We start from the raw sequence: 26,465 nt of genomic DNA on the forward strand, positions 1-26,465 counted from the left end.
TTTCCAGTCAGATCACTGTAAAGAGGACTCAGCATGTTTCAGAAAGCTAATAAGAAACTTAATAAAGCAAGACACACCTATTGTACAGTTGATTTTTTTAAATGAGTATATGTCAGTATGAACTATATAAATTACAAGATTCAAAGCAGTGGTGCAGACGCACTGCAAACTATGCACAAAAGCAGTGGCTTGGATGGAAATCTGCCAGTGCTATAAAAATACTTATAAACAAAATAATTTTCTTTTGATAAATCTACAAAGTAGAAAATTAAAAGCATTTACATAATTGGTTACTAGATATGTGAAAAATATACCATGCTAGAACAATCTCGTTCCAAAGTTTGAAACATAACTTCTGTCAGAAATACTCTTCATACAATGTATGAACTTAGCAATAACTTTCTGGGTATAAAGTTCTTCTTTATGTGAGGGATGAGGATCTCTGAATTACATTTTGTTTAGAATTTTGTTTCAATTGGTACCTGGAAGAAGAGAGAAAGTTTTTGTTTTAAAAGACTTGTTAAGTTCTATCCCTTTTAAAAGTCATATCTTGTATGTAAAAGGAGTAAAATCTGATTAAAATTGGGAGCTAGAATTTACTGGATTCACCAACAAATTTGTCTTCAATTTTAATGATCAAACATCTTCCAGGGATATTTGGTTAATGTAGACCCATGTGATACCATGTTGTAGTAGAAGTGTATTTTTCAAAGGCCTAATTTAACCAAAATAATATAATGTGTTGTAGTAATTATTTCTTCACATTTGTTTCAGGGGCCACACAAACTCCAAGGGCTTATGTGTGCTGGCTAGGGACACTCAGCTTTTACATGAATCACCACTGGTGGCATAACCACAACCACCAATTTATCTTCCTCTAAGTAATACAAGGGGCTTGTGTTAAATGCTTGTTTTTTAAAAAATATAGAGAAACAGATACAGGATGGTATTGACTATATTCTGTCTGACAGTTGATTCTAAAGCTTTGATCAGACATTGGATTGAAATTCTGTTCCTTTACTTTATCCCTTAAAACTTGGTGACAATTCTGAGTCCAGCTGCTGGGCAGAGGGTTTCTGGTAAGGCTGTCTTTATAGAGTCCTCAGACACGGTGCTAGGAGTGAATTTCCCTGGAAAACAGCCCCAGGAAGCAGAATTATGGTTCCCCTCACCCCTCAGGTGTATCAAGGTTTCTGGAATGGCTCTTTTATCTAAGGTTTTTCTGTTTGAACTCTTAATAATCACGCAGGGTTATCTTAATGCTATACATTGCTTCTAACTTAAATTCCTTTTTGATACGCTTCTTAGACCTTTCTTCATATGAGAGAAGACAAGCATTGGCTTCTTCCTTGTAGTTTTTCACCAAAGGATAGAGCCAGTATAATATAGTCTGTAGAGCATAGATCTTGACATCAGACTGATCTTGCTTCAGATCCTGTTGCTGTCAATTTGGTGCATGACCCTAAGCAAATTAGTTTAACTCTCTGAGCCCTTCTAATTTCCTCATTTGTGAAATGAAGATATCTTCTTTGCGTGTTGTATCATGAATGTAAGGCATTTACCATATACTTGCTTTATAGGGGATACTCATTTTGATTTGTAGTTCTGCTTTTCCCAAACTAGGGACAGACCTTTAAAGGACTGAATATTCTAGAAATGAATGTTCTAGAATGAAATGGCACTATACAGTTAAATGATTTGGCAACTCTTTCTAGTAAGGAAGTGAAGGAACCTAACATTCAGCACTGAGCTAGATACTGGCTAGGGGCTTCCCATGCCTCTAGGGGTCAGGAAGTGTACTTAGCTTCTCAGCTCCATCATGAATTCATCTGTAGGTGGAAATAGTATTTCCTTCTCTGCCTCATGGATTATGACAAGACCAGAATAAGATCTTGGTTGTAAATACTTTGAAAACATAAAACATTCTCTTTCTATATGCTCATTATTGCAATAAGAGGTCTAGTGTTACTGTTTTCCATCTCTTTTTGTATTGATCTGAGTTTATTTTCCGCTAATGTCCCTATTAGATGGGGATTGCTTCAGTTTTCTAGGAATGAGGCACAGAGGCTCAAACAGGTGCTGGACTTTCTGTGGCGTGCTGGAAGAGGCCTCAGCATTTTGAAAGTTCTTCGTCATACTGTCTATGTATACATAAACCTGCTGAAGATTCTTACCTGACATTCCCGATTACGTAACCCTCCATTTGTACTGATGGTGAAATCATCAGATTTTGCTTCTACTTCCTGAGAAAACCAGGATGGAATTAAGAATTAGAAATATGCTTTTTAATGTTGAAAAATAAAGAGAAATTTAAGAAGTACTGGTGGTTGTTTATACAAACATGAAAGTTGCCCAAAAGTTGATACCTGACTGGGATTAAACTTTGAAGTACTGTAATCTTTCTTCATCAAAATATGCAAAACAGCATCATGGATTGTTAAGAAAAATATTGAGTCCTTGACTTCATCATCAAAAAATTCACACCGTGTAAGCTTCTCAATGAAGTCATCTGAAGAGAGGCAAGAAAGAATAACAGAAGTTAAGTGTTTGACCATGGGCTTCTCCTTGAGGTTGGGGACTTGAATGTCTGTTTTCAAATGTGCGTTTCACTGGTGTTCGGTAAAGTGTTTGGGAGTTGCAGCAGTACAATATTAGTGTACCATTAGTACAACATCTTCTGGAACTGAAGGGCATCTTTGTAATAAAATTGCATGTGAAATACCAAAAAGGATCAAATGAGAAACACTGTTAGGCAGGAGCCTTGTGGGTTAATTTCTCTTGTTAATAACAGGAGCTTCAAAGGTGGCTTATTACTAAAAATGGAGATTCTGCCAAAATAGAACATATAGTCATGGACCAATGTCATGGTTCTGGATTTACCAATTAGCTTACTGTAGTCCATTTTACCAAAGCTGCTGGATACCATCAGAAAACATCATCCTTGGCTCCCTCCATTACCTCTCCAGTAATCTTTGAGGAATTACTTCTATTCTTGGAAGAACTAACCAGCATCGTTGGCTCAGATCAGTCAATCAAATATTGCCTCATGTCTATTATATGCAAAGCTCTGGCTGGGTAGCATCAAAAGATAAATTAGATATGAATCTTGCCCTTGAGGAAGACAGAGCATATATATTATCTTAATGAAAAGTAGAATCATAGAGGCAGGAAGCAATCTAATTTTTAAAATTAATGTTTTCTTGGTTCTTAAAATAATGCCTAGAATATAGTAGGTTCTCACATTGTTGTCAAATGAATAAGAGGGTCACACATCATGTGCCGTGGAAATTCAGAGAGAGAAGGGTAAACATTGTTTCCACTTGGCAGGATTCTGGGAAAGTTAATGAAGCAGATACCATTTAAAGAATGCCTAGGATTTGGGGCAAGAGGAGGAAGGGAAGGTATGAAAGCATGGAGGTGGGGAAGTCTGTTCACAGGGAAACTTTCAGCAAGGACAAGACCTTGCAGTAACTGCAGCAGAGGGAGATGAGGGCACTGCGGTTGTCAGGATGCAGGTGGCATTCAGTGAGCAAGGGTGACGACCTTAGCTAAGGGCCTAGAGGGGTGCCAGGCAGCAGAGGCAGCAGGATGAGATGCTTTCAAGAGACCTGGGATGATGGAAGAGTAAAATTGTTTAAAGGATTACTGAGATTAAGAGGATATTTTTAATTATAAGGAACCCTTGAAACTAGGGTATATCTGTAGATTTTATGGACAGGAGCCAGTACAGAGCAAAAATTAATGCCTGCTTCATACCTCCCTAAAATGCTTTCTCCCAAGACACTTTAAAGATTGATTCCTTCACTTCATTCCAGTCTCTGCTCAAATGTTGAGTTTCTGGACATCCTTAATCACCTGTGTAAAATAGCATTACCCCTGTGGCTCTATGTCTCAACCCTGATTTTTTTCTTGACAGCATTTATCATTACCTGAAATATCTTTGTTTATTATCAGGCTTTCCCACTGGACTATAAGCTTCATGAGAAAGATTAATGAGATGAGTCAGAAAATGGGATGGGAGAACATTCTAGGGATGGACAAGGACACTGATTAGTTCTTTCAGAGGACTTAGATGAGGAAGGATAAGGAGCTAGATTAAGGCTGTAGAAATGGAGAGGAAGAGACTGATTCAATATTAAATATTCACGGTGACTCACCGAATATAGAGGAATGGGGAGGAGAGATTAAAGATGGCTCCAAAGTTTGTACTTCGGGCAACTGGGTGGGTATGTGGTGATGTAGTGACCAAGATAGAAAAGGAGAAGTAGTAGTTGGGGGGATGTGTATATTTAGTTTTGAATATGTGTATCTTAGGTAGTTGGAGGACATCCAGATGGTTGAATACACGGGTCTGCTGCTCAGAAAAAAGGTCTGAGCTGGAGATACAGTTTGTGGGTTCATTAACATAGATAGCAGTGTGGCTAGGAGCCAGTGTGAGATACTGCAGAGCTCTGAGAATGGTGGGAAGGGACTCAGAAGACAGGTCTTTCCAAAGTCAGGGAGACAGAGGCCAAAAAGAGCCCGCTGTTAAAGCTCTGAGAGAATGAGGCTGGGATGGGGGTGGTTGATCTTTGATCACCGTGATATCATTGATGACCTTGGCAAGGGCAGCCTCATCAGTGAAGTGAAGCAGAGACCAGGTAATTATGGGCTGCTAATTCAATGGAGGCAAGGAAGAGAGTAAACCTACTTTTTTAGGAAGTTTAGAGTAAACTTAGGCTACACATTCACTCCTTTGCTGCCCGTTAAACTAGAATTAAAATTGTAAAGTCAATTATGTATCAACACAACTCAAATATAAAGATGCTGTTTCCCTGGAGATTGCTGTTGGAAATCTACAAATTAGACCTTCTTGGTGATCATAATAAATGCCTGTTCTTAGGAGAAGCTGTGTAGATTGAGAGCTAGCAGTAAAGGGATTGTCAGAAAATAAAAATAGAACAACTTACCGTCAGTTCCAGCAATATACACATCTACCTGGATCCTGATAAATTCTTGCAGAATCTGTTAAAAAGAAAGCAGATCTTTCTTAGGGAACAGTTTCGCTTGTCAGAAACGTAAAGAAAACTATCATAATTGTGTCTTATGCTAATATGTTGCTTTCAGAGCCCTTTACATTTTTAAAAGAGATAATACTATAGAGATACTAGAATTAATAACAAGGCTCTATGACAGAAGTCTAAAGGAAAGAACTCTTCTCTTCAGTCAAAGACGATCATTCTTGAAGGAAGTATAACGAAAAAATGTCTGCTTTGACTCAAAAGAGGAACCCTGATGTAATTTTTAAACAGTTTCTTCTATGGAATGATCTTTACGAGAGCTTTCTATATATATAAACGTTTTAAAAAACCCATAACCCATATGTTGTTCATTATTCCTGTCCATAGTGCCTGAATGTGTCTAGCACCAAAGAATCTTTATCCATTTTCCTGGTCTCGAGGCTCAGAACAAATGCCAGTAGTGATGTGAGTAAGGTTATAAAAGATAAGGAAAGTAGCTTGTCCTGTTTACATTAATATCAATAGTGATCATTAATATCACTATTATCATCAGTAAAAACTTCTGGAGGCTCTGCTGGGCTGAAGTAAGAATTAGGACCTTCAGAAAACCTAAGGTAGAGTCCCTGTCTTTTGTGCTATATGCCAAGATCAAAAAATAAATGTTATGTGTATTTTCTCCTTCAAAACAAAAATAGACAAAAGCAAACGAAGAAAAAGCAGTCTCCAAGGTCATGTGATACTAAGATTTTTTTAAAAGGTTAAGTTTGAAGGAGATAAAATTAATCCTGTTTTCTAATTTTATATCCAGTTCACCTATACTTAATAGATCTTAGCTCAGTTTTTATGTAGGCAGATTTCTGTTTAAAAAAATGCAAAAGAGGGGGATGTTAACATTCTTAAATTTTCTTTATATCTGTTTCGACATTTCTGTTAGAAACTCTTTTAGAAACATTGACAAACCTGTGGTAAGGAAACAGCTTGCAACCAGATTGTTACAGTTCTGTTTTTTAAAATCATACATGACATATATTCTTTCATATATCTAACTTAAAAAAAAGACAAATTGTTATATAGCCAAGTTAAAGTTCATTGGCAAATAAAAGGACCACTATTCTACTTTCTTGCAAGATCTCTGTTTCAGGACAATTTTCAAACCCACAAGGATTTGAAACACAGCAGAACTGGAATTTAATAGGATTGTGAGCAGCATTGCCTATAAGCATATGTCAGAAATTATATGCAGTCTCATGGGAAATGCACTTTAAAGAGTCCACCAAACACACCCCACCTGCACTCCCTCCATGAAATATTCTAAGATTAAATTTTACTTCTGCTTAAGCATGCATGTGTTATCTAAAGGAACATCCATCCACAAATACAACTTTTTTTTTAACCTGTAGTCACTGATTAGTTGTTTTCATTCAGAAAAAAATTACCGTTTTGAGACCCCTCATTGAAGAAACATCAAGAAATGACACTGCTGAAAAGTCAAGAATGAGGCTGTGGAGGTTGATTTTAGGGACCACAATGTTGAGAGGAAGATTAGCATTCCAGTCTATTTGGAAAGGCAGGTCTGTGGTATTGATGGGCTGATCCAGCTCTTCAATCTTATCATTGTCCAGCTCTTCATCAGAATCTTTAAAGCCATCAACAGTACATATAAATCCTTTCTGCAAGAGAGGATACTAACATGCGTAAAAACTGTGACCAAGAAAAGCACTGAATGTTAAGGTTAACCAGTGAATTTCTGAAGCATAGAGTCAAAGTTGGCTCAAGTGATGGGATTTTAATTCTTTTATTTGGAGAATAGAAATTTTCCCTGGAGAATACAATTTTAAAGAGACCTCTAAAAACATGACACTAATTGACACATGAAGTACTTTGTTTATCTGCCATTTCATTAAAAGAAATGGAACCAACCACTTGAACTACCTTTTACTAAGCTTTTAGCTGTAATACGTAGAAATGTGGGAAAGAACTTACTGGTGTTACTTGTAGCAGGCCTTTCTTCTGCATTTTTCGGATTTTCTTCAAAGCCTTGTTGCGCTTGCGAAGAATTCGAAGTGGACGAAAGCCAATCTGAAAAACCCATTGCTGTGTTACAAGAATGCTGAATATTCTGCTACTTATATAGCATAATTCTGCTTATATAACCTAATTCTAGCTATAGCATAATTCTACTTAATTAAATGGGATAATTATAGCATAATTAAATGGGATGGGTTGAGGGACTGGGACATATATGAAAGATATTTACATTAAAATTTAAATTTGCTTTGAAATTCAAAATTTAACATCATCATTGAGGGCATTGTATCAGACCTATGGTCTGCTATTCTGTATGCAGTTAACTAACATTGAAAAACCTCTGTACCATCCAGGTTTTATCCCTAGAGTATCCACAAATGGATCGAAACTATTTGAAGTTTTTGTTTTCTTTCCACACAACCCTTAGGGAATTTCATTTTATTTTTTTCCGTTTGTTGAATATGAGTGGTATCTAATTAGTATCCTGCTTCTAGATATTTTTTATTCTATTAGAATTTATAGAATTATAATATCTACTATATGAACTTTCTATAATTTTAGTGTTAGATATGAGGGTAACCTTCATTTTTTTCCTTTCCAAAACAAATGTGTTCTTACCGCAGTAATATTTAGCTCCAGAGTAATAAGTACATGTGTGCGTGCTAAGTCGACTTCGCGACTCCATGGACTGTAGCCTGCCAGGCTCCTCTGTCCATGGGATTCTCCAGGCAAGAATACTGGAGTGGGTTGCCATTTCCTCCTCCAGAGGACCTTTCTGACCCAGGGATCAAATCCTCATCTCTTATGTCTCCTGCTTTGGCAGGAGGGTTCTTTACCCATTAACACCACCTGGGAAGCCCAGAGTAATAAGGAGGATCAAATTATATAATAAAAAACCCTTGACCAAAAAATGTAGTGAGATGAAAAGATACTAGATTAAGTGAAAAGAACAGTATCTAAAGCCAGATAGACAATCTGATCCCATTTTTGTAAAAAAAAAAAAAAAAAACTTGGGTAGAAAGATATTTGATGTATAACAGATGACTAAAAATAGTTAGGGCGTAAGGCAAGCTCTATGTGAGGGACAGAGCGGACCAGAAGGAACGTGAAAGAGTGCTGAGCTTTTGTTTCTTAACCTTAAAGTCTGCTTTTTTGTCAGCTTCTTTCCAGTCCACCAGGGACACTAGTTGTTATTTAGTGTTAAATATTCATTTATATTTTATTTATTCATTTTTAAGTATTCACTTGCTATCCTGAATCTCTTCAATGATGCAGTCAAACATTAAAGACTCCTATTGTTTCTGAAGTTGATTCCCAAGGAAAATCTATAGGAGACCATCTATCTTATGGTAAATCTTTTTACTTTACAGCAATATATAATGAAAAGAGTCTCTATATGGGAACTTAGATAAAAAGTCTCATTTCCTAACATGTTAATGGACCCCTATTAAGATAGTTCCACCTGGGACAAGATACAAAAATATGAACACTACCCATCTGCAGTATTTGTGAAATCAGTGACCCTCCTCCTTGTTATAGAATAAGCGTTTCATTCCTAGGTATTCAGTGGAATTAAAAAAAATTAATAACCCCAAACCTTACAGCATCAATAAGTTTCTGCTTAAAGAAACTAATGTTTGCAAAGTAGATAGGAGATGGGCATCTGAAAATCTTCACGCCTTCTGGTTCATATATCTGTAAGGCAGATAAATCATATTAGATGGTGCCCATTCGATTTATGTTAATATTACTTAGCAAATAAGAGTAAAAAAATGAAGCTTACTTCAGAATAATCTTTTCTATTCTTATAGATGTTGCTCCTTCCAACATTAGCCAGGGTGCTGCATTTGGGACTGTAGGGAAAATCAACACCAAGTGAATCATTCATGCATATTTATTAAGCCTATAAGGCTAACGCTGGTGTTTTCCTAGCAACCCAAAGCAGGCTCGCTTATCCAAAGTTTAAAGATTGGAAAATTCTCATGCCATCATGCCCTGGAGGGCAAACACCTTGTTTGACTGACCCTCCCACAGCTCCGAAACTGTGCCTCCTCTCCCATCTCCCACATCCAGTTTACAAAGCACTTCCATATGCCTTTGCCATTTTGATTCTGAATATTACAGTTATTGGGTGAAATAAGGCAGATACAATCACCTTGTTGTATGGATGAGGACATAGAGAACTATTATGACTTGCCTACAACCACTCAATTTGTCTCATGTTTGATGAGTCCCCAAGAAATGAATGAAAATACAAGTAAATAGAAGAGTGTGGGAACATCTCCGTGTAAATGTATTCCATCAGTCCATCAGAGTTAAGTATGATAGCACCTTCTATTCTAGGACACCTTAGATCCCAAGAAGCCTTCTCTCTCTGTCACATCATATGATCCATCAAAGGCTGAGTGACCACATGGTGGTGATGTTTTATAACAAATTTAAGAATCCAGAAGATGTTTGGAGAGGAAATCTGTTTGAATTCTGTTAAAAAATCAAGACTTCTAAGTGGCTTTTGTGGCATTTTAAGTTGAAAGGGGCCTTTGAAAAGTTCTCTAAATCCAGCTTCATGATTTCCAGGTGGGAGTCCAATCTAACAACTTGCCCAGAGAAACAACCCTCCCTCAGACACACAGAATCTCAGAATCTTCTCAGGAACACTTGCCCTGTGTTTAACAAGTCTGAGGCAAAGACAGTAAACTCGCTCAGAATTACTTCCCGTTTACAGCTGGGTAAACAGACTTAGAGAATTATGATTTATTTGAATTGTCAAAGAAGGAAGCAGACCAACAACTGGTGAGATTCGGCTGATGTAAGGTTGGGCCATCTTTTGCCTTCAGGTCTTGGAGTGAGGCAGAATAGACTGGCCAATCTTCTTTTCTTTTCTTTTAGGGGGGTGGGGTTTGCATGGTAAGGCTTGTGGGATCTTAGTTCCCCAACCAAGAATCAAACCCACACCCCCTGCACTGAAAGTGCAGAATCAAGCACTGGACCACCAGGGGAAGTCCCAGTCTGGCCAGTCTTGATAGATTTGCATACCTATCAACTAAAGTGCTTTCCCCCTAACCTGTGACAGGTTTTTTCCTCCTCTGACCCAGGCAAGTCAAAGCCTGCAAGGATGCAGACCACAGTGAGCACTTACAACTGAGTCCTGAAGACGATAGTCAGGAGCTGAAATGCCACGCTAGCTGCCAGGCCCAAACCGAGCCCCAGGACAACGGCAAAGATGAAGGTCATGACCCAGATTAGCTGTCAAAAAAAGAGCAACACATACATTACCGTTTACTACTCTGATTCAAATACAGTGTCCTAGGTTCAGAGGTATAAGAAAGCATGAACTTCTAGTGTCCAAAGCGGAGGTCGGGAGTACACAGTAGAAGGGAGCTGCCTTCCGGTCATTCTGCTGGCTCAGGTTCAGATGCTGCAGAAGCACAAGCAAATCTTTCTAAAAATCCCGAGAGAGTGTATCCATTTTCTAACCCCATCCCTGAACCAGTTAAGGAAATGACTGAATCTGTCCCAGCTAAAATTCCAGAACCAGTTGCTGTTTGTTATTAATCGGGAGAATCTGGACTAATATCTTACTTTTGGTCTGCTGATTTAATGAAGACTACTATCTCTGCTGGGGGTTTCCCTGGGGAGCCCATCTGCTAAAGAATCTGCCTGCAATGCAGGAGACCAGGGTTCGATTCCTGAGTCAGGAAGATGCCCTGGAGAAGAGAATGGCTACCCACTTCAGTATTCTTGCCTGGAGAATTCCATGGACAGAGGAGCCTAGTGGGTGGGCTATAGTCCATAAAGTCACAAAAAGTTGGACATGACTGAGCGACTAACACTTTTATCTCTATCAGACTCCTAGCATGTCTCAGACGTGTAAAAGTCCCTAACACTGATCTAGCAGCAGCAAAACTAAACCTGGCTTATTACTTTATGCTTGTTAAGAACCATAGGCTATGTTAACAAGCCTTTTTACACCACAGACGTTGACCCTGATATAATGTAGGGACACAGCTTCTCAGAGCAAGGCTTGTTGAGAATGAGGGGAGGCTTTACAGAGTGTTTCCAAAAGGAATGTTCAGAATTTGGGTTCTTCTTTGGACACTGCCATACGAGGTAATGAAGACCAGAAGCAATGAATACCGTAAGATTCAGAGTTTCTGTGGCATTAGAGTTGACTGCAAGAATTTTTAGAAGAGATCTAAGAAGTGGTCTCTTTGTGCTTCATGGACTATTTCCTACTTGTAAGTAACTCATCATTTTTCATTAAAATCCCAGAGAATAATCATTAGAGTGTGCAGTTTCAAGATAGCAAAGAAAACAAGCAGGTTATTTGAACAGGTAGATAGGAACAAGATTTCCCTTTGTTTACAATATAAATAGACATTTTACATCAGCATTAAAATGCAATTCCAATTCTTCTCTCAGATAATATCACCTCTACTTACACAATCATACTTATCCTTTCGCCACAATCTTCGTATTTCCGCAAACTGCATCAGCATTCCTTTCAAGTTTCCAAGTGCTAAAGCTGCCAGGACAGACTGTGGAAACATGAAGAGCAGATGTACTTTGAGATAATCCAATAACCATATAGAAGCAAAGGTGAAGGCTGTAGATAAGTGAATCCTTTCAAGGGCCTCAGAGCCTATCAAATGATACACCCTTTTCCTGTGTACAATGCCAATGCATAGCACAGCAGCCCTGGAACTCTGACCTATCCCCAGGTATGATTTTGGCTCCACTACAGTGACAGGAACGTGCCATCTGATAGCACTTACTCATCTGTACCTGGGGACACAGAAAGGCAGATCTGAAGACCTGTGACTGAAAGCAATTCTTTCTAATCAGAGATAGTCTAGTGTGTGTCTATTTACTGTAGTAGGGAGTGGGTGTTGCTCTTTGTTTAAAAAAAAAAAAACCTCAGGGAGCTTGGGGGTCTTGGAATAGAATTCAAAGCTTTAGCTCAGTTCAGTTCAGTCACTCAGTTGTGTCCTACTCTCTTTGACCCCATGGACTGAAGCACACCAGGCTTCTCTGTCCATCACCGACTCCTGGAACTTGTTCAAACTCATGTCCATTGAGTTGGTGATGCCATCCAACCATCTCATCCTCTGTCGTCCCCTTCTCCTCCTGCCTTCAATCTTTCCCAACGTCAGGGTCTTTTCCAGTGAGTCAGTTGTTTGCATCAGGCGGCCAAAGTACTGGAGCTTCAGTTTCAGCACCTGTCCTTCCAGCGTTAATGTACTGGTTTTGATATTGCCTTGTAGCTGTGTAAGATGCCACCCCTGTGGGAGCTGGATGAATGGTTCACGGAACTCTGTACAATAAGCCTCCTGCTTTGGGGAACTTTAGTATAAAACAAGTCAAGTGCAACTTGCAAAGGAGACATGTTATTTTTTTCTTTTCATTAATTCGTACCTAGTCAGTATTCCATGGAAAAACAATTTGAAACTAGGTAAATAACAAAGGGGCTTCCCTGGTGGCTTAGTGGCAAAGAATCTGCTTGCTAATGAAAAGACTCAGGTTCGAACCCTGGATCAGGATGATTCCCTGGAGAAGGAAATGGCAACCCACTCCAGTATTCTTGCCTGGGAAATCCGATGGACAGAGGAGGCTGGGAGGCTACAATCCATGGGGGTCTCAAAACAGTCGGACTTAAACTACTTAGTGACTACTTAGTGACTAAACACCCACAAATAAGAAGGACCTACGGTATAACACAGGGAACTATACTCAGTATCTTCCAATAAGGGAGAAGAATCTGAAAAAGAATATATAATTGAATCACTTCCCTGTACACATGAAACTAATACAGCATTGTAAATTAACTATACGTCGATTAAAATGTTTTTAAATTAAAAAAATTTGTAACAGTTTACAATGAAATACATACGCAGTAACTCCTTAAAAAAAATAAAGATTACAGAGCATTGAGAAGCCACCGACAGGGAAAGGGGGGATCATTTACCAGGAACTGGCTGTCCTGACTGTAACTGATCCTAAGGGTTAACTATCTAAAAAACGCTTAGAACTCCGCTGATGCTTAATAAGTGCTTAAGGAGCATTCATTCTTAGCTATCATGAAAGGTTATTTTGCCTTCATATGATAAAACAGACCAGTTATTTAGACGAAACAAAAACATTATAGACACAGTGATCTAAGAAGTAATTGTCAGATGGATCCTCTACAAAGTAGGGCCTTTGATTAACATCCTGGCCAGTGTTGTTGGTGTCATTTATTTACGAAAGAGATAGGATTTTAAGTGGCAATTGCTTTTTTTTTTAGTTTCTCCAAATTGAAGTGGGTGAGGTAGAGACCAAGGATACACACAGGAAGAAGTACACCGGGCCGAATTCTCTATGTAGGGGGGTTGTGTGTGCATTTATTTTTATTGAGATATACAATTCTTACACATAATATTTCTTTAGGGGTGACTTTTTGACTCTTTTTATGCCATTCCTTTGGAAATCAGGTTAGCACAATAAAAATGCATAATTTTGACAACAAGTACTGTGCACTGTTTGGCCAGGTTTGGGATAACCATATCAGGACACCAGAAACCTGGGATAAAACTCATGTTCCAGCTACCAACCAACAAAGAAAAAGGCCTACATAAAAACCAACAGACTTTGGTGGACTGTGTCCTATGTCTGTGTCCTCTGTAGTCAGAGGTATAATTGGATGTTTAGAATAACAACAATAATAATCTTCCCAATAAAGGGTATCATTGGTTAAGTGTTTATCATGTGCCACACCCTGGACTAAATATTAATACTTCACATGCCCTATTTCATTTAATTTTCACAACAACTCTGTGAAGTGGGTGCTATTTCCCTCTCTATTTTACAAATGGGCAACTTGAGGTTCAAGAGGTTAAATGATCTGCCTAAATCACAGAGATAATAAGCAGCAGAGCAGGATTAGAAGAATGTCTATAGGACTAGAGCCAGTGCCCTCTGTACCACCTCAAAATCACAGTAACACTGCAAAGAACAATATATTGACCATCATTTGGTTTCCTACAGATCCTGTGTTTCCTAGGGCCTGCTGCTATTTTTGTAACCTGGGTACTGCAGTGGTGGACAAAGCATAAAACTACATCCTCAAAAATTACAGCAATTCTGGAGAGGCAGACAGAGGAGCATGAGGGTAAAGGTGCAAGGTCAAAGTCTAACCGTTTGCTCCCATCCATCAGTTTGACCGTTTTGGTCTTGGAGTCAAACCACACTCTGGGAGCCGCAGGGCGTACTCCTAAGAACAAGTTGTGTGGTTGGTAGTGCCATTCTCTGAATTCCATACAGGCCTCAATGGCATCAACCTTTAAGAAAATCTTCACTTTAGTCAACCCATATGGAAACTTCAGTGCCAGGGTACCTTCCAACCTAAACATTAATCATATCCGGGGTAAACACATAGAGGCTCAAGAGTAGAGTTGATCAGCAGAGTAGAGCTGATAAGGCAGTGCAGAGTTTTAAGAGTAGCGTTGTTGGGTATTTGCATTCCTAACATTTATAAAGTAGTACCAAGAGAGAAAGAAATATTTTTGGCCCATAGAATATTGGCTAAGAAGTACTTGAGAGTTTGTAGATACTCATGTTCCCTAGTTTAGTTTATGCCTCATGAGTTTAAGAACCAGAGTTCTCTGTTCATCATCCAAAGGAGAGAGATGTCAGCCCGAGGGATGAGTGCTACCTTTTGTAGAGGCTCCAAGAGAAATCCGATGGCAACAATGACAATCAGTACGATGACAGCAGAGAGAAGGCCAGCTATCTGTGGAGACGAGAACATTTCTCATCACAAACTCAACTTTCCCCCAGGGTTCCAAATCCCCAGGGACTCATGCAAAGATGGGCCTCTTAGCAAAGACCCCCCAGGACCTGAGTTTTGCCTCCTGTACTCTCCTGGACCCCCGATCTGGAGAGAGAAGTACTTGCTGCAAATCCTTTGAATGATCCACCGAATATGTTACTCGCTCCCAAGGCGATCAACTCCTGACAGGAGAGCAAGGAGGAATCTTTTTTAGATGCAGCACCATCAATATTATGTATGCAAAGTAGCAGTTCAAGTTGCCTAATTAGACCCATTGTCAGTTGTATACTTACCTGATTGCCATCAATGGGATAATCATACTTGAGGGAGTAGACGCTGGCCACAGAAAAGGCCACTGCAAAGCCAACAATGGCAATGCCAAAGGAGTCTCCAATGGTATCTTGGAAAGTCTGCCTGCTAGGTGTGACAGGGGCCTGAAACCTGAAATTGAAATTAAGCAAGTCAGAATGTTGCCCACCTGGTAAGAAGCCTTCAACAGCATCCTTGTATCCTCAAGAAAAAATCCAAATTCCTTAGCAAGGCCCCAATGACCCCTTGCTCCACATCGTGCTTAATTACTACCATTTCTCAGAATTTAGACTCCAGCTATACCAAGTTTTCTTTGTTTCTCATCACCCATCATCTCCCACCTTGGGAGCTTCTAAGTTGCTGTTCCCTCTGCCTGAACCATTCCCTTCATTCCCATCCTTCCCTCCAGAAAGTCATTTCTCATCCCCAAGGTCAGGGTTAGGCGAGATTGTCTGTGCTTCTCCAGTATTTGATTCCTCCTCTTTCCACCTGCCCTCCCAACCGGAAACTCTCACCCAGACCCAGAGCAGGGACAATGACTAGTTCACTGTTCTATGACCAGAATCAAACACTTCTCACAGCATATATCAGGTGGTCAGTATTTGTTGAGCAAGTCAATGAATGAATGAATGCGTTCTAGGCTGAGTTGTGCCTTTCAAGTATGACTAGCAAGAATTTAGCACCACTGAATACCTTGCAATCTGTTATCTTAATGTTGAAAAGCAATGCTGCCTGGATTTGATATAAGATTGTAAAACTAGTCCAATGATAGTGATAAATCTGATATGATTTTGCTAGTATAGCTGCATTACAGTGTACATTTAGATCAATATAAGCTTCCTGCAAAACATCTCAGATCCCAGTTGTATTGTTACATTGGTTTACAAAGCATCACTCATGATACCGCCAATAGTTATCCATGGATGAAGGCTCTTTGAGCAAATACAGTTCTGAGACAAGGAAAGCAAGATATATTTCCCTCCATTGATAACAATAACCTTTCATGGCAAACTCTTAGCAAACAAGCGCTGGACTCTGCCCTGAGCTCCACTAATCGGCTACAGCCAACTGCAGCTGTGATGGAGAGTGGGCTTCCATTTAAAGTGGGATTATGTCAGGGAAACACTGAAGTCACAGAGGATATGTCTGTGTTTATACCGCATGGACTTAGAGCAGTTAAATAAATTTACTAAAATGTTCAGCTCCTATAAACATCTGTTTCTGATGTAAAACTTATTACAACTGGGTTAACTGGGTCCATTCAATTCTTTTTTAATTGCTGTTCATGTTTTGTAAGTGTTAATACAGTTTTAGCTCTAATTTTGAAGGAGTACTATTATTTCATATTCTGCAGCTTTTATAAATCAGAAAGTTAGCTAGGAATATTATATATGTAAAATATAAAATGAGTGATACAATTTGCATTTTATACCAAAATACCCAGAAGCCTGCTATTATTATTTTGTTCTAATGCCATAGGCAGAATGATGTGATGGGGGTTTGCAGCCTGAAAACTGGACTGATTTCCTGGCTGTGCTCCTCACCCAGGTTCCTCATTTGTAAAGTGCTGATAGTAACACTTGTTCTCTTTTCTTCATAAAATAAAACAATGAATGTGAATACTATTCACACATTGTAAAGTACAAAGTGCCTCTTAGCTACTATTACAGTGTCCCTCTGGAATCTGAATATATCCTTGGTGTTCTGTCTACTCTTTCGATGATCTCTCTCCTTCAGCCAAGTATTTGCCCTCAGTGTACATGACTTCACAAAGTCACTTCTAAGATGTCATATTCATTAATAGCAGATTAGCAATAATTAATAATCATTATCTTTCACTTATATTCTATTTGCAAACACCAATGGGCATTTAAAATGTCCACTCAATCATCACTCAGAAGAAGTGGGAGTGTAAAAAGCATGTAAAGTGTCTGGCACAGTAATTTAGGTGATAAATTAAGAATAGCAGTAGTGCAGTTTGAATACTTACAGTAGGCCAGGCACTTCAGGATATCACATGCATTAATTAACTCACTTAATCCTTACAAGAATCCTGTGTAATAATGACTAGTTTTAGCCCCATTTTTTACAGCCAAAGATATTAAGGCACAGAGTTTAATTATTTGCTCAAGGTCAGAAAGTGAGTCTGGAGTAAATTCCAGGCACTCTGCCTCTAGAAAGCATGAATTTGCTTACTGGGCTACACTGCCTGTCTGTAGGGTGTGATGATCTATAAATATGTCACCCCCTTCTTCACCCACACATACTATGGAAAGAAGTCCATTGACATTTAAAATACATTTGCTAAGTAATGTCACTGTAATTCAGTGATCTTAAGTTTATCTTTTATTTCCAAAATCTTCTGACAAGATAAAGTATAATCACTTGAAAGTTGCAGAGTAGAGAGAAACCCTAGAAATAGTCTTTCAACTTCAGCCTAATTTCTACCATTTAAAGTGATATTTGTGATCTAAATATCACAAGTATAACACATTTTTATCTGGTGATAAAAATATTTTTTGCTTAAAAATATATATTTGCTTCTAATAGAAGTTCCCTTGTGGCTCAGACAGTAAAGCATCTGCCTACAACGCAGGAGACCCCGGTTCAATCCCTGGGTCGGGAAGATCTCCTGGAGAAGGAAATGGCAACCCACTCCAGTATTCTTGCCTGGAAAATCCCATGGATGGAGGAACCTGGTAGGCTACAGTCCATGGAGTCCCAAAGAGTCAGACACGACTGAGCGACTTCACTTTCACCTTTCACTTTCTATTAGAAGTTAGTTATTTTTAAGTCAACAATGAAATGCATATAAATTCTTATTCCTAGAATAATTCTTAAATATTCCTAGGTATGGAAAGGAGGGAAGGTTTTCATTTTTGTTTCATTTTCATTTCATTTCGTTACCAGGAATACAACGTTTCCTTGGTAAGCAAGCTGGAAGAAACTGATGTAATGGTCAGAAGACAGAGAAAGGAGAGAGCACAAAACTGGATCTCTCTCAACAACTGAATAAAGGCAATGGACTACATTTTCAGACTCCTTGTAAAAGCTGCACCTCCCAGCCTTTTGGAGCAGTAAGAGTTGCTCTGGGCTTGTTTTGAACTTGATCTTGAGAAAGGACAGAGTGTGCCCATCTGGATTGCTCAAGCAGTGTGTGGCAGGTATTCCTTCAGTGTCTCCTTTGAACTATTGGAACTTGGCTCCAGTAACTTCAAACAAAACACTACATAGTGTTTATGGTAATTAATGGCCAGGGAAATCTGGTTTCTCTCGGTTCTTTTTTACGAGAAGGAACAAGTTTAACCTCTTTTTCTACTTCTACTATCTTGCTTTTACGGGCGTGTGAGTCCCTTCTCTGATTTGTGAGTTCTTTCACCTGGAGACACTTTTTGATATTAAGAACTGCAGACCTGATGTCCTTCGTGACTTATTCCTAGAAGGACAGAAGTGAGCCTTCCTCCGGGATGCGTGATGGATGCCAGATACAGGGAGAGTGCTGAGGAGGGTTAATGCATTTCAGCTTAGAGTCCTCTGTCACTACTGCCAACTCTCTTGGTGCTTGGAGATGCCGTCATGAGATAGACACTTACCCAGGTTTCATCTCCCCAATCACAGCCACATTAAACCTGGTTTTGAAGTCAAAGCCATAGGACACACCCGTTGCGATCACAGTCTGCAAAGTTGCAAATTGCCCAAGTTAGAAATGGGAGATGTCACTAAGAATCTTGCTTTGGAAAAAAAAAAAAAAGTACCGTTGCCAAAGGCCACCCTGTGACTTATTACATAGGAATCTCAAGCTCAGGTTTGGCTACTTTTTGAGAAGTCCCAAGGCAATTCTAATGTACTGCTGAAACAGAACCACAGCTTCATTCCAATGAGTCTATCACCAGGCTTTTCAGAGGGCAGCTCTCTTGCCTTACATGGAAAGAATAAACCTCAAATCATCAAAGCAAGTTATTAAAGTATGAATGAAGAAAAATACCGTACTAAATATCATACCAGAAACTGCAGAGAGATTGCCTGTCTCACTAAAACCTCCTAATTTACAGATAGAGAGGGCTTTCAACATAAAAACACAAGGCAGAAGGTGAGGGTGGGATGATTTGAGAGAATAGCATTGGAACGTGTATATTACCATATGTGAAATAGATCACCAGTCCAAGTTCGATGCATGAAACGGGGCACTCCAAGCCAGTGTACTGGGACAACCCAGAGGGAGTTGGGAGAGGGGTTCAGGATGGGAGACACAGGTACACCCGTGGCTGATTCATGGCAACGTATCGCGAAAACCACCACAATATTGTAAAGTAATTAGCCTCCAGTTAAAATAAATAAATTAATTTTTAAAAAAGAAATTAAAAAAAAAACACAAGGCAAACGAATTATGAAAGGAAAGCAGAAGATGATCACTTACCACAATGAGCTCAATTGGGATGGGCACAGGAAGCTTGGCTTTGTAGCGCTGATTTAGTTCTTTAACCACAAATACTACCACCAGGATAACCAAGGATGTCACAAGGTCTGCAATATTAGTCTTCTCTATTTGTGAGAATACGGACTCTAGGACCTGAAAGTATAAAAATTAAAAAACCCAAGTGCTATATTAATGTGTAATTTGGATACAACATTTAATTCCAAATGCATAAAAATAAACTTAAGTCATGAAAGGACTGACAGATGGATAGCAGTTGCCTCTTCTGCTCATGTTAGACACTAGTAATTGTAGAGACTAGCATGGAGATATGAGAAGAGTAAGTTAGCGTAGCATTGTCATCACACTGGTTTAGCGATGCTCTTCATCTGGTGTCAGATTTTCTGGAATGCTTTTCACATTTTTAGAACTGGTCTCTTCTACTCTTAGGTGTCATTGCCATCGTTTTTTTTTTTTGTTGTTTCTTGTTTTTATTATTGGAATAAAATTGCTTTACAATGCTGTGTTAGCTTCTCCTGCACAACGAAGTGAATCAGCTATATGTATACTTCATTTTTCATTTCATAATCAACACTATTGCTCTGTCCAGGGAATCACCTTTCACCTTTGACAGTTTTTCTTAGCATGTTTCCCCTGAATTCCTGGCTTTTTAAATTAAGGTTCAGACCCCTGATATTGCTTCATTGACTCTCTCTGTCACTTTGGAAAATAGTTTCCTGGCTAGCTGTGCACTGTTTACAGTCTTAATTCTCAAGGCCAGTTGGATTTCCATATCTATGGGATCTGGACAGCTCAAGCAGGCCCAGACTGGATCCCAAATGACTCCCTAAAGATTCCACTTCTGGAATAGCTCTGAATGGGAGTGAGAGAGGTCTGGCTCCAACTTGGAGCAAGTTTTGCCTCAGACTCCCAAACACTGTCTTGATAGAAGCACTAACAAGCCCCACAGTCAGGAAAAAGAAGGAAATAACAAAGAACAGAGAGGGAAGAATTTAAGCAGAGACTAAAAAAAAAAAATAGAAAAGATCAATGGAACTAAAAGCTAGCTTTTTGAAAAGATAAACAGAGGAGACAAACCTTTAGCTAGACTCACAAAAGAAAAACGAGTGAGGACTTAAATATATAAATTCAGAGGCACTAAGAACACTGTTTGTTCTAAAGTACATCCTCCAGAGGAGAGAAAAACCACTGTTCTATTTACATATTGGCCAATTTCCTTTTGCTTTATAAACAAGGATACATAAGAGTCAGAAGAATTTCAATTCTAAAAAAACAAGACCTGCTTTTTTAGAAATAGGGAAGCAGTGCCATCCAATTAGCACATTTCTTTCAACATAAGATTTTGAGAAAGATTTTAAAACTCGGGACAAAGCTTTTCATCATGTGCGCCATCATTTTTTTTCTTTTGAAATATACTGAAGAGTCAAACCTAGAAGAAGTGATACGTAATTTCTGTTGTTTACATCAGCTTCATGGGAGTTGTGAAAGATTTTCAGTGTTGTTCTCTTTGCCACTAACTTTTTCTTCATGTGAATACATTTCTCAGCCTGTTGATTTCCTGGAAGTTGTTAAGTAAGCCCCGTAGCAAAGGCACAAAAAGAAAGTTCTCTGGGAAACATGATAGTGAATTTCGTGTATTCCTTATCTTTGAAGCAAAAAAAAATACTCACTTTAAAAAGTGAAAATGGATCGGTATGTGCGGGGACTGTCAGCTGAAGCATAAATTTGAGCTGGGATACCACAACATGAATGGCGGCAGCGGTGGTGAAGCCACTGATTAGGGACTCAGATAGATAAATCACCACGAAGCCCAGCCGTAGAACCCCCATCAGCAACTGCAAAGAGAGGACAGAGCCTTGTTAGTGTAGATTCACAATATACCTCGGCAATCTGAAAGATCAACCACTGAAATGGTTCAAACTGTGGAGGTTCAGCCTCCACTCTTGGGTCTGGAAGAAAAAAGTGTCTCAGCCTCTTGGAACACCTCCCATTAAGGTACCTCCCTCTGCTTCCCTCCTCCCCGCCGCAGCCCCAAATGTTACATGGTGTTCAAATAGCACATCATTTCAGTATACCTCCAAGAACTAGCATGTTTCTTTTCTTCCCTCTTTTGAAGGCAAAGTATTTTTAGGAGACTCACCCCATAAACTTTTCATAGCAGAATTTTATCTAACATCAGTCCTCATAATTTTTCCCAGGGAATTGTCAGTTACTTTTTTTTGGTTGCTGTTGCATGCATGGGCAAGCATCCATTCAGATTCCCTCAAACAAGTTGGTCAACTTTTGTTGGAAAATACATAACTGTTTATGACATCAAAACTGCTTGATTTTAACTGAGGGCAAAACTGATTCATTTCTCCAAAGCATTAGGATTTTGCAATAATGTAAATGGGTATAGAAAGTTGGCCTGACTCTCCACTCCTGTCACCAGAATGCAACCTGAACTGTGAGTTTGCAAAAGCACTAGAATCGGAGATGCACTCAGACCCCATCATTGAACTGACATATCACTATTGTCTTGGTTTAAATTGACTCTTTTTTCACTTTTGTCTTTAGGCAACACCTTGAGGCGTTTGACATTATCACTATCTAACATCTTGAGAACAGGGACATTTTTTACAATCCAGTCATGGTGGTGGGGGTGTGGCTTGGGAGTAAGTCTTTAAGCCCCTCCCTAATCTATGTGGACTATAGAATTCTCCAGTCAAGGATACTGGAGTGCGTAGCCATTCTCTTCTCCAGGGTATCTTCCCAACCCAGGGATCGAACCCCGTTATCCTACATTGCAGGTAGATTCTTTACCGTCTGGGGCTTTCCTGGTGGCTCAGATGGTAAGCTTCAGGGCTTCCCTGGTGGCTGAAATGATAAAGAATCTGCTTGCAATGTGGGAGACCCAGGTTCGATCCCTGGGTCAGGAAGATCCCCTGGAGAAGGAAATGGCAAGCCACTCCAGTATTCTTGCCTAGAGAATTCCATGGACAGAGTCCATGGGGTCACAAAGAGTTGAACACGACTGAGCAACTAACACTTTCACTTTCAATAAGAAATTGGGCTTCCCAGTTGACTCAGTGGTAAAGAACTTGCCTGCCAATGCAGGAGCCACCAGTTCTATCCCTGGGTTGGGAAGATCACTTGGAGTAGGAAATGGCAACCCCCTCCAGTATTCTTGCTGGGATAGTCCCATGGAAGAGCCCGGCAGCCTATAGTCCATGGGGTGGCAAAGAGTCAGAAACAAATGATGTGACTGAACACACACACACAATGTGAAATGAGAAAAAATTTCCAAGCTTCCAGTTTCTCTATTACTTGCATACAGTTCTGTTTAGTAAGAACTGTGAGTGTATCAATTCCCAGGTATTCTATTGAGTTCAGCATTGACTTGTCATCACATGTGCCTCCATGTTCTCATATTTCCTACTCTCCAGACCCATGTTCACTCCTCTTCGAAAAGTGGATCTGTCCCTCCTCTTATGGTTGCCATGAGTGACTCTTCTTAAATTATTTCCAGTGGGCCACTGAGGGAGGCACACCAACTAACAGGAAGAGTTGGGAGGGGTGGCAAGAAGGAGAAAAACCAGAAAGATGTGTACCAGTCAGGACACATAGATTGGGGAGGGTAGATTATGGGACAAATGCTCACCTGGATGATTCCAGAAAGAATTGTAACTGTTGCAGCCACTATCACCTTCTGCTCATCTATTGATGAATCATTAGTCATTGAGCTATTAGTGAATGTTGAATCAGCTGTATTGTCTGTTGCGGTTAATCTCACAACTACTGCTCCCACCATCATACTCAGAACTGGAAATGGACCTAATAAAGAGAGGGTGAATTGTGGTCATTATGCTTCCTCATAGCACAGTTGTCTTTCAACCAAAATGTAGCATGTAGAAAGATTACCATCTGGAGTTCTGGTCTCCTTCCCAAGCCTCAGTTCTAATTTGTAATTACAAGAAATTATGACTCCTCTTCTGGATGTTGCACAATATGGAATTGATACAATTCATGACTGGGGCTTCCCAGGTGGTGCCAGTGGTAAAGAGACCGCCTGCCAGTGCAGGAGACATAAGCGACCTGGGTTTGATCCCTGGGTTGGGACGATCCTCTAGAGGAGGGCACGGCAACCCACTCCAGTATTCTTGCCTGGAAAATCCCATGGACAGAGGAGCCTTTGCAGCCCATAGGTTTGCAAAGAGTCGGACACAACTGAAGCAACTTAGCACGCATACTACAATGCATGGCGAACGTCATTCGTAAAGAAAAAGCAATGAGCATTAATTAGCCCAGTAATTCACTTACCCACAGATATGTGTCTAGAAGTGCCCAAGAAAAAGTAGATGATGACTGGGAAAAAGGCTGCATATAGCCCATAGCCTGGGGGGATGGTGACTAGCAGTGCAAATGCTAAACCTGTAAATATACAAGCATCAGTGTTCTTATTTCATGCAAAGGATCATAGAAGTTTTAATTAGGGTCTTCTAGTATTTAAGATTGCACCTTAAAACTTGTTTTATTAACTCAAATGTATCAAAGATGTAAATGTAAGAGCTAAATCTATAAAACTATTGCAAGAAAACTTAGGTATAAACCTTTGTGTCCTTGAATTAAGCAAGGGTTTCTTAGTGACACCTATAACATAAGCGGCCAAATTTAAAACACATAAACTGGACTCCATCAAAATGTAAAAATGGGTACTTCAAAGATACTATGAAAAAGGGAAATGACATCCCTCAGAAAGGGAGAAATTATCTGCAAATCATATGTTGGATAAAGGTCTATTATCCAGAATGTGTAAGCAACCATTGCCACTCAAAAATAAAAGACACATAACGTAATTTTAAAATATACAAAAGATTTAAAAAGACATTTCTCCAAAGATATACAAATGGCCAGTAAGCACATGAAAAGATGCTCAACATCATTAGTCATTAGAAGAATGCAAATCAAAACCACAGTGAGATACCATTTCATACTCAGTAGGATAGCTAAAATAACAAAGGCAGACAGTAACAAGTGTTCACAAGGATGTGGAGGACTTTGAATCTTCACCATTGCTAGTGAATTATTATATGACACAGCAATTTTACTCCTAGGTATATACCCAAGAGGATTAAAACATACGTTCACACAAAAACTTGTGTGCAAGTGTTCATAATAGTATCAGTGTTATTCATAAAAGCCACAGGGTGGAGACAACCCAATGTCCATCAACTCATGAACGGACAAACAAAATGTGGTGTATCTACAGAGTAGGATCTTATTCATCCATAAAAGTGCATGAAGGACTTGTACATCATGGGAGAAACTTGCAAACATTATGCTAAGTGAAAGAAACAAGACACAGAAGATTGATATGTTCTGTGATTCTGTTTGCATGAAACGTCCAGAATAGATAACTCCAATGAGACAGAAAGTTTTTGCCAAGGGGCTGGGTGGAGGGAGGATGGGAAGTGATTTGCAAGAGATCTGGGGGGATGGATATGGTGAAAATGTCTCAGAATTATTTAGCCATGACAGTTGCACAACCTTAGTTGCACAAGATTTTGTAAATATCCAAAACAAACAAACAAACAAACCCAATACCGAATTTACCCATTAAAAGGATGAATTTTATGATATATAAATTACATCTCAAAAAAAAGTTACCTTGCAGTACAGCCACCAGCCCTGTGCTGACTCCAGAAACAATGTCACTGAGGAGCCATTCCTTTATGCGATATGCTGGCAACCAAGATGCTATGGGGAACAACGAGAAGGCAATTTTCTTGGCCTTTTGTGCAGAACAGCTGTAACAATGAAAACCACAGGTCAGTTAATTAATATCCAATTTTAAGTTTAGTACCTATTGTAGATGGAAATTTGTTAAAGATGATATCATTGCACTAATCTTCCCACTAATATTCACCTCTTTGCATGTACTAGCTGCCCTGACTACCACCAAAGGGTTTTTTTTTTTTTAAGAAAAATACTTCTTTTCTTTAGCTACAATAGAACTTATTTGTCATCCTCAGCTTGACTTGTACAACAGTTGACAGAAAATTTTCCTCTGTCCTCATCTCAGTTTTCTGATATGGAAAGATTGTGTCGAGAGCTGAGATGGTGTTCATTTCAGAGACTACCTATCTAGCCCTGGAGTAGGAGGTTTGGAAATCAAAGATGGAAAGACTGACTCTGGAGACTGGGCTAGAAAGAACTTGGAAGCTTAAAATTTTCAGAGAAAGTGCTTCATTTACTCCTAATACCAGTTCTTTAGAAAACATCTTACCGGCACAACTTTTTGAGATGATCCAGAAGTGTCTTATGATGTCTGTGTTTCTTCTTATGTTCTTCCCCAAAAGCATTTGCAGAATACACTGGCCTGGCCACAACGTACTGATTCCCGATGGGTTCGATCATTTTGCTTTCTCTGACGGTTGTAGTAAGTGGAAGACCTTTGAAACTATGTGGCAAACGCTTCGTGCCTTTAGCAGGTTAAAATGCCTGAAACCAAACACAGCTTGCTTCTTAAATAACTCAGAGATAATGTGATGCAATTTACAGATGAGTGAGCTCTGAACTGAATGTTACCACCTTTTGAGATCAAAAGAGGCTGGATTAAGGGACCTAGACTGTGTTTTGTGACAGTGATATCTCTTTTTACTGCAATGAGCTGGACATGGATTCATTGGGTAAGTAAACAAGGGTTTTGATTGATTGATTTTTAAAAGATTGCCAAAGAACAATAGGAAGTGAGTGACTCAGTTTACTAACTAGTCAGTGCATTTTTGATTTGTAAAGCAAGAGCTCAAGAAAAGAATTTACTCAAATTTTTTTTTTCAGCAAAGTTCCCAAAGTTATGGCATTGTGGATACTGGGCCACATAAGATTTAAATCAAAGTCTATTCAT

General features: G+C 39.3%; 1 protein-coding gene across 1 annotated transcript; it reads right to left on the reverse strand.

Annotated features, from left to right (window-relative positions):
• Positions 1–458: 458 nt before the first annotated feature.
• SLC26A3 (solute carrier family 26 member 3) lies at positions 459–25,975 on the reverse strand. The gene is made up of 20 exons (XM_068972926.1): positions 25,845–25,975; positions 25,226–25,365; positions 23,879–23,989; positions 23,220–23,392; positions 21,250–21,414; positions 19,562–19,714; positions 18,738–18,820; positions 15,129–15,276; positions 14,904–15,017; positions 14,719–14,796; positions 11,471–11,566; positions 10,168–10,274; positions 8,812–8,881; positions 8,631–8,723; positions 6,984–7,079; positions 6,437–6,670; positions 4,950–5,004; positions 2,367–2,509; positions 2,175–2,243; positions 459–482 (listed from the first exon to the last, which is right to left on the reverse strand). The coding sequence occupies exons 1-20, from the start codon at positions 25,973–25,975 to the stop codon at positions 459–461; spliced, it is 2,283 nt and encodes a 760-aa protein (XP_068829027.1).
• Positions 25,976–26,465: the final 490 nt, after the last annotated feature.

The sequence above is a fragment of the Capricornis sumatraensis genome, chromosome 5 (genome assembly GCF_032405125.1).
Source record: "Capricornis sumatraensis isolate serow.1 chromosome 5, serow.2, whole genome shotgun sequence".
Classification (NCBI taxonomy): Eukaryota; Metazoa; Chordata; class Mammalia; order Artiodactyla; family Bovidae; genus Capricornis; species Capricornis sumatraensis.